We start from the raw sequence: 9,542 nt of genomic DNA, 5'->3' as shown, positions 1-9,542 counted from the left end.
AAAATTTATGTCTTAGATGTTTCCTCAGATATTCTACAAAATAATTAAAATTGGTTTATTTCGATTTTCTTAATGAATCCTTCACTTTGACTCATATTTCATGAGCAACCAACTCGGGAACGGCGGCAGAATGCGTCACCTATTTTCGTGTACAATGTTTGATCTATAAATAAGTCGAGAAAAACACGTTGTATGGATACCGGGTGGTATAATTAACTTCTCTTAGTATTTATCTTTAATATCAATTCATTATAACTAGTGACAATTCCTTCAAAGAACCACGATTTAAAAAAAAAAATAGAGACTGACAAAATATGATACGTAGCGTGATTTATTGCTAAAAGTCACTGAAACAACATAAGAATATGGTCCACTTTGTGTTCCATAGAAATTTTCTGCTGACACGGAATCCGCTAGTTGATCACGTGACTTCATTCGTTGGAATATATTCTAGCAGACGACACTTGGAATTCCGATTACCGCTTGGGATTATAAGGAAATTCGGCCGATAAAAAATGGTGACGTTTGGTAATAAGTGAAATCCGCCATTTTGTATTTGTCAAAGTATACATTAATACATTTTACCTTGATTGAAACTACAGGATTCACTCTACTAGCTGATATTGTAGAGAAAACCAATATGTTTATTAAAACAAACTAATGCGGAGGTCGCGCAAGGTCGCTCATGTAAATTATTAATCCTTTCCGGAAATCCACGAATAATAGGTTTCCACGAAATTAGGTTACTCGACTGTATATGGGTTTTAATGTCTATGAGATTTGTTTCCTGGTTGGTATAGTAACAGGTATAATATATTTGAGATTTGTTTCAGGGCCTGGTTGGTATAGTTACAGGAGGTGCATCAGGATTAGGAAAAGCAACAGTAGAAAGATTTGTTAAACAAGGTGCCAAAGTTGTTTTATGTGATATAGATACAACTTTGGGTGAACAAGTAGCCAAAGGACTGGGTGAACAAAACTGTTTATTTGTACCAACTGATGTAAGTGTTGTAAGAGGTTTCTTTTTCCTTGTATGTGTATCAGGGAAGCTTATAGCTTCTGTTTGCACCACTTTGATTCCTGAAAATCTTTTGTGGTTCCTGTAATTCTATACAACTTTCAGTTTATGATCAAACCATAGTTCAGCTGAGTTTACAATACCAACTACCAGCTTTGTATAAACCTTTCTCTCAGTGTATAAGAATAAACAGGTTTTTTTTTAAAGAGGCAGTATGCAAAATTTTCAAAATGTCTTAAATTTAAATTTTTTTAAAAATATGCTATTTACTTAGAATACTTGTTTGGTGTTGGTCCTTTTAAAGATAATTATAGTTGAAACCTTTAGAATACATAGGAGACATATCTCTCTACAATAAGGCATTAATTTTACTTAAATCTGCATAGTAGTACTACCAACAAAAAAATAACGAACTTAAAAAGTTTATTTAAACCTTTTAAATAGTTTTAGAATTAAAAAATTAACAGCCAGATTTTTCAATTGAGTTACTGGACACATTTTGTCTAGATTTTGGTTTATAGTTTTCTTAATTTTGAGCAGTGTTCAACTTTTTGTCAACACTGAAATTCTTTATTTTGACTTTTGTCCCAGATTTGCACAAATACAGTCGTTCCGTTTTTTATTAGCTTTTATTTTAAATAGAGCCACTTATGTTAGGGTCTAAAGACTGCCTTTTGAACATAACCTTTTGATCTAATCTGCTGATGAACTCACACTGTGTTCAAGAGGGCCATCTTTAGACCCTCACTGAATTGACTAAATTGAAAATAAAAGTCAATAAAAAATGGAACAAAAGTGTGGTCTAATGTTAATAAGATTACCAAAAAGAATAGCTGCATGTCGTTGTGATTGCTTTTTGATATTTTGATCAAGGTGAAATCTGAAAATGATGTATCAAATGCTTTGAAAATAACAGAGAAGAAATTTGGACATCTTGATGTATTGGTTAATTGTGCAGGAGTAGTACATGCAAGTGAAGTATATAAATTTAATCAAAATAAACCGATCAATCTAGAGGCCTTTGAAAACTCCATAATGGTAAGATATATAGATTTATTTTGAATCTGATATAAAAACTATGGATTAAAAATACTCTGTTCCTTATGAAAAAATTGTAAACTTGCCAGCGTTTTTGGAAGTAGATTTGGGTCTTGAATATGTATATAGCCTTCAGACGTACTAGAAATGTACAAAATTTCATAATTCCTTCAAAAATATCTCAAAGTAGGAATTTCACTTTATGTTCCAATATATGTATTTTTAAAATCTCCAGAAAAGACTACTCGTCATTTTAACTTTAAAACGTGGATAATTCTGGACACACATTTATTTGAAGGCTCAAATTTTGACTGTGAGCTGTGAACACTATTTTTGATTGGCTTAACTAAAAACTTTCTGGTTCTGAGACTAAGGTACGATTGGACAAACAGAGTGAAACTGTCCCTTTTTAAATACACATTGGCTATAATAAGATCACTGAGTGGTTACTATCAAGTTTCACCGAAGGAAGAAGGTAGTAATCTGTCAAAGGCACATGACCTGCCCGCAGTTTTCATTGACAATTTTTTCCAGGACATTATTTTGGTATGGATGAGCACATTTTGTCATATATATTTTGTTATGAATATTGTTACCGGTGCTGGGTATTGCTAATCATGCCACAACACGATACATATTGTTATACAAGAGTTAGGATACGATACATATTGTAAAACAAGAGTTAAGATTTGATACGTATTGTAAAACAAGAGTTAAGATTTGATACGTATTGTAATACAAGACTTAGGATGCGATACGTATTGTAAAACAAGAGTTAAGATTTGATACGTATTGTAAAACAAGAGTTGACATTTGATACATATTGTAATACAAGACTTAGGATGCGATACGTATTGTAAAACAAGAGTTAAGGTTTGATACGTATTGAAATACAAGAGTTACGATACGATATGTATTGTAAAACAAGAGTTAAGATTTGATACATTTTGTAATACAAGAGTTAAGATTTGATACGTATTGTAATACAAGAGTTAAGATTTGATACGTATAATATAATACAAGAGTTACGATACGATATATATTGTAAAACAAGAGTTAAGATTTGATACATATTTTAATACAAGAGTTAAGATTTGATACATATTTTAATACAAGAGTTAGGATACAATATGTATTATAATACAAGAATAAGGATACGTTACGTATTGTAAAACAAGAGTTAAGATTTGATACATTTTGTAATACAAGAGTTAAGATTTGATACGTATTGTAATACAAGAGTTAAGATTTGATACGTATAATATAATACAAGAGTTACGATACGATATATATTGTAAAACAAGAGTTAAGATTTGATACATATTTTAATACAAGAGTTAGGATACAATATGTATTATAATACAAGAATAAGGATACGTTACGTATTGTAAAACAAGAGTTAAGATTTGATACATTTTGTAATACAAGAGTTAAGATTTGATACGTATTGTAATACAAGAGTTAAGATTTGATACGTATAATATAATACAAGAGTTACGATACGATATATATTGTAAAACAAGAGTTAAGATTTGATACATATTTTAATACAAGAGTTAAGATTTGATACATATTTTAATACAAGAGTTAGGATACAATATGTATTATAATACAAGAATAAGGATACGTTACGTATTGTAAAACAAGAGTTAAGATTTGATACATTTTGTAATACAAGAGTTAAGATTTGATACGTATTGTAATACAAGAGTTAAGATTTGATACGTATAATATAATACAAGAGTTACGATACAATATATATTTTAAAACAAGAGTTAAGATTTGATACATATTTTAATACAAGAGTTAAGATTTGATACATATTTTAATACAAGAGTTAGGATACAATATGTATTATAATACAAGAATAAGGATACGTTACGTATTGTAAAACAAGAGTTTAGATTTGATACATTTTGTAATACAAGAGTAAGGATACGACACATACCGGTATTGTAATACAAGACTTAGGATACGATACGTATTGTGATACAATCGTTACGACAATTTCAGTTAAGTCACTAAGGAAAATTTGTGATTACATTCACCAATTTATATAAATTCTCAATTTTTATGGAACGTGAGGTATCATCAAGTATCTATACACGACCTCATGATACGATACACGTCATGTTGCAATACATTTTTTTGAACTAAGTATTATCCAATTCATTTCAGACAAATATAGCAGGAACATTTAACGTGATACGATTAAGCGTGGAGTTGATGGCTAAAAATAAACCCACCTCAGACGGTCAACGTGGTGTAATCATAAATGCATCTAGTGCTACAGGTTATGATGGAAACTTTGGACAATGTGTATATTCTGGTTGTGCTGGTGGACTAAACAGCATGACTTTACCTTTATCTAGAGATTTAGCTAAGCAAGGAATAAGAGTAGTGTCAATAGCTGCAGGTAAATCATCAATTTATCTTCCAAATCCCATTTTGGTTTCTGGCTCAACAAGGTATTCTCTCACTTATTTTGATTCAATTAAATGGGGGACGTATATTGCCGTCACCCATGTCAGTCTGTAGGTCTGTCCACAATTGCTCGTAAACACTCTACAAGACACAATTCTTGACGGATTTTGACAAAACCTGGTGTGAGTGTTCGTAATCACCCAAGGATGAATCCTATCGAAAATAAGAAGAATCGAAAAGTATTTAGTAGGAGTTACTGCCCCTATTCTTGAGAACGCATTCAATTTTTAGCTTGTAAACACTCTAGAAGGCACAATTCTTGACTGATTTTGACAAAACTCACCCAAGGATAAACCCAATTGAAAATCGGAAAAATAAAAAAATATTCAGTATGTGTTATTGCCCCTGTTCATGAGAATGCGTTTGACAATGTTTATCTCGTAAACACCCGCGAAGGCACAACTCTTGAAAGATTTTGAAGCAATTTGCTGTGAGTGTTAACACCCAAGGATGAACCCTATCAAAAAAATCAAAAATTGTTTCATAGGAGTTATTGACCTCGTTCTTGATTCTTGCCAGATTTTGAGAAATCTTGGTTTTATTAATCAGTACCACGCTGAAGGTTGAATATTTGCTTTCTAGAGTTTTCACGGGCTAGAAATTGAACAACTTTCAAGAACAAGGGCAATAACTCAATATTATTCAGTATCGCCCTAAAGAGTTCTTTACACGTGAAATTATTTTTTCCAGAAAAAATCCATAAAACAAGAAAATAAATTGGTCTGGCCTAAGACGTGTGTTCAGTTCTCTTTCAATTCTTTGTGTTTTTTAGGGTTATTTGATACACAGTTGATGGATTTTCCTGATTTTGTTAGAAAATACATGTATAGTAAAACTGTGTCACCTAAACGGTATGGTCATCCTCAGGAATTTGTGGATTGTGTGGTGTCTATAATTGATAATCCAATGTTGAATGGAGAAGTGATAAGACTTGATGGTGCTTTCAGAAGAATTTGAAAGACTGGATTGATGACCTCTCATAGACCTAATTTACGTGTCGGCCATGTTGAATCCAGAACAAGGCTCATAACACAAACACACAAAGGTAACAGCGTGTCACTGTAGTAAATCGCCACCTTGACATCTTTAAAGCCTCTTTCTCCAATCCCTCATTTTACATCATTAAATTTGGAATTGATTAAGCTACTTAATGATAGTTTCAGATATTTCTGAGAAATGGCAGTTTTAAGGCCCTTTTCTCACTGTTGATTGGACGTTTAGTGATGTTACATTGTCTATTCATTCATATGACGTCGCCATCTTATCAATGGATGATGAAATTTGCGTTATGAACCTCGCTTTCAGTGTCTCAAAAAAGACGCGTGAATATGGACTATATACCATAATTGGATAAGATTACAATTTTTTGTAATCTATTTGTAATTAGACTGTCAATCAAGTTAAAGATGTCCAAGGAAAAGTAACCTGAAATATCTTGAAAGATAAAGGAAAGAGTGTTTTAGTGAACTGAAGGCCAAAACTGGCTAAATTGATGTAAAGCGTATTTTAGTCTTTGTTAATTTGTATTTATTACAATTTGTATAAACAAAAAAAGACTTTTTGACATTTCTTGATCAGTAACTTATTGGAAATTTGTGGGAAATTGTCTAATTTTGCTAATTATGAATTAATCATGGACAAGAAATTAGAACACCTATTTTCTATTCATTTAAGTATTAGCATTTTCATCTTTATAAATTTTGAAACAGGGAATCCATCTTTAATGCTATTATGTCATTATGGTTTACCAATTATGCATTGTAATTCATTCATCTAATGTAGTTTTGTTTTTATTGGTTTGTATCCATATCAACAAGTTTAAGTTGTTTGGAATACCAAAATCACGATAACAATAAAGTTTTTAATATTTACCACAATAAAGCTTTCAGTATTTACCACAAGAAAACTTTCAATATTTACAACAAGAAAGCTTTCAATATTTACCACAAGAAAGCTTTCAATATTTACAACAAGAAAGCTTTCAATATTTACAACAAGAAAGCTTTCAATATTTACCACAATAAAGCTTTCAATATTTACCATAAGAAAGCTTTCAATATTTACAACAAGAAAGCTTTCAGTATTTACCACAATAAAGCTTTCAGTATTTACCACAAGAAAGCTTTCAATATTTAGAACAATATGGCTTTCAATATTTACCACAATAAAGCTTTCAATATTTACCACAATAAAGCTTTCAGTATTTACCACAAGAAAGCTTTCAATATTTACAACAATATGGCTTTCAATATTTACCACAATAAGGCTTTCAATATTAACAACAATAAAGCTTTCAATATTTACCACAATAAGGCTTTCAATATTAACAACAATAAAGCTTTCAATATTTACCACAATAAGGCTTTCAATATATGCCATAATAAAGCTTTCAATATTTACAACAATAAGGCCTTCAATATTTACCACAATAATGCTTTCAATATATACCACAATAAGGCTGATTAAAATTCATATTGATCGTATGTTTTGTTGCAGGAAATTTGTTATTTTCATAGTTTTACCCACCTACATGGTGATATTATTTTTAAACCATACTTTAGTTGTAGTCTGATTTTTTAATTTCGGTCAAGGGAGTAGTGTAGTCTCCCTTTATATTCAGTCTCTTCACTTCATTGTATCATAGACCTATATACTGACACAGTTCTATGATTTTATAACGACCAATTTAATTATGCATTTCAAGAGCAATATATTGCAAACTAACAATCACTTTTATCTTATGAACGTATGAAATTTGACAAGAATTTGGCAAGTTTTAATGGATTATGCAATTTTCATTGAGTAATGTACACTAACCAAACCTATATTCTACAATATTCTTGAACTCCCTCACTCTTATTACAAAAACAAGCTTTTTAGAATTTCAGTTTGAATATTTCCAACTCACAGTTAAAGAATTTCAATTGAGATATCTAACATTTCATCCATTTGTTGATATTAGAAGGTTGTAGCCATAGTGGAGAGTCATGGTGTCATTTCTCTGGATATTTTCTAATGTGGGAACCCGGAGCCGAATACATATTACGCGATCTTGGCCTAAAAAGCACTCAAGGTCACCAGATTTTCATTTATGCAGAATGAGATTAAAAATCAACATTTTACCAATCAAATGACCTCAAGATTCTAACGCTCTCAACAACTTTGCTAGTCCTCAACCAACTGATAGGGCCATTCAGGACACTTCTTAGTCTACCTTTGGTGCTTTGGTGCTGAACAATTTCCTCTGCCCCCTTTTGGCTCCGCCTCTGTGTCATACAAAGAAAAGTTGTCCCTTTAAGCATACATTTGTAGTTCTTAAGAAATATAAGTTTATTAAACCGAAGTAGGCACATATAATGCTGTGGCTAACTCTCATTAAGAGTGTTGATATATGTGCATATCAACACGTGGAATCTAGAAAACCGGTCAATATTCTCATAAGGAAAGAGTAACATTTCCTCTAATTATTTTTTAGTAAGTTATTGTACATTTCCTTTTCCTGCTTTTATTGATTGATCTTTTACATAAATATAAGTAGCAACAATTAAAAATCAATGATGAATTTCCCTTGTAAAAGTTTGAAAATGAATTACATATATCCTGTTTGTAATTTTGTTAAAGGTTTTAAATTAAATTGGTTTTAATTGTATTTAAATGTATTCAGTTCACAGTACTATAACTAATAATTACACTTCACTGCCTTTTCTACTTTCCTATCTCTGTATACTCTTTATCAATTATATAATTCACTAAATTAAAACAAGGCTTTAATTTGCCGACAGCTCATAATCGTAAGAGCAGCGCAGTTTATTTCCAACATTGAAAAAAATATAAATACAAATTACAATATAAATTAACAAATAAGTAAATATAACGACACAATTAACTACATAATAATAAAAATAATTTCATAACAAGGCATATAATTACAAAGCTTGATATATTACACAAAAATGCCGTATTGGCTGATGCATGTGTTTTTTTTTTTTCTTTTTTTTTTCCTTCAACAGCGACCTTGCCAGACAGGAACAACCAGAGATAAAAAAAACAATACTGATTGAAAAACCTCTGGAAACCTGTGTCCGAACAAATGTAATGACCTCCTCGGAGCTATACTCGGACAAATGTAGGTATAATAAATAAACAATTGCTTTATTTATAATCTTTACAGATCTAAGCGAGCTGGTAAAATGACAAAATTAATATATTATATTTCCCGCGCTTATTCACGATTCACGTGATCATTATCACGTGTATACTGAACACATATAAGTGTTAAAACCGTTTATACAATAACGTTCAGTTATTGATTATGGTTGTATTGCCTATGGTAAAGCAAGTGATACTCAACTGAAGAAACTCGACGTTCTACACATGAAAGCTATAAGTATTGCCATCAGGGCAGTTGTAGGTACGAAGATTGGGGGAGGGAGGAACTATCTCTCGAATTCTGGGGGAAACTTCAGTATTTGTCCGAAAGCTGTCCAAAGTATTCCATCATCAGAAGATTTACTCGTGTCGGAAATAACCAGAAGAATCGGAGTATTTCTTACGGGCAAGCGGTCATTGATCTATTGAGAAAGCACCAGCTCGATCAAGTAACGATCCTTGAACGACGCCTATCGGCTACTCCTTTTTGGAAGTCAACACCCAGCTAATCTAGAGTACCAACAAGCACGAGAACCCAGTGGGAGCAAGAGCTCGCGCTTTTGATCTCATTGATTCCGTGTACGCTGATCATTTGAAGATCTTCACCGATGGTTCCAAGAGTAGTACAGCAACAGGTTACGGTTTGTGCATCCCAGCAAAAGGCATCCACATTAATAAAAAGATCAGCCCGCATTGTTCAGTGTTCACAGCAGAACTTCTTGCCATTAGGGAAGCGGTAGCATGTCTATCCGTCAATCACACGGAGCATGCCGCGATTCTATCCGACTCGCTAAGCAGCCTCCAATCTATTTTTCTCACCTCTTCTAATGGCAGGTCAGAAGTTATTGCCGAA

The 9,542-nt window shown here is 32.0% G+C and overlaps 1 protein-coding gene across 1 annotated transcript; it reads left to right on the top strand.

Moving 5' to 3' along the window:
• Positions 1-824: 824 nt before the first annotated feature.
• Positions 825-5,497, top strand: LOTGIDRAFT_130767 (hypothetical protein; the record flags this gene model as incomplete). The annotated part of the gene is made up of 4 exons (XM_009065909.1): positions 825-1,001; positions 1,892-2,056; positions 4,235-4,472; positions 5,313-5,497. Coding segments are annotated over 4 exons (765 nt in total), but the record flags the coding sequence as incomplete, so codon positions are not given.
• Between the last annotated feature and the right edge of the window lie 4,045 nt (positions 5,498-9,542).

This window comes from Lottia gigantea (assembly GCF_000327385.1).
Source record: "Lottia gigantea unplaced genomic scaffold LOTGIsca_71, whole genome shotgun sequence".
NCBI lineage: Eukaryota > Metazoa > Mollusca > Gastropoda > Lottiidae > Lottia > Lottia gigantea.
The sequence above is the reverse complement of the archived record's forward strand: the minus strand, read 5'-3'. Positions and strand labels throughout refer to the sequence as shown.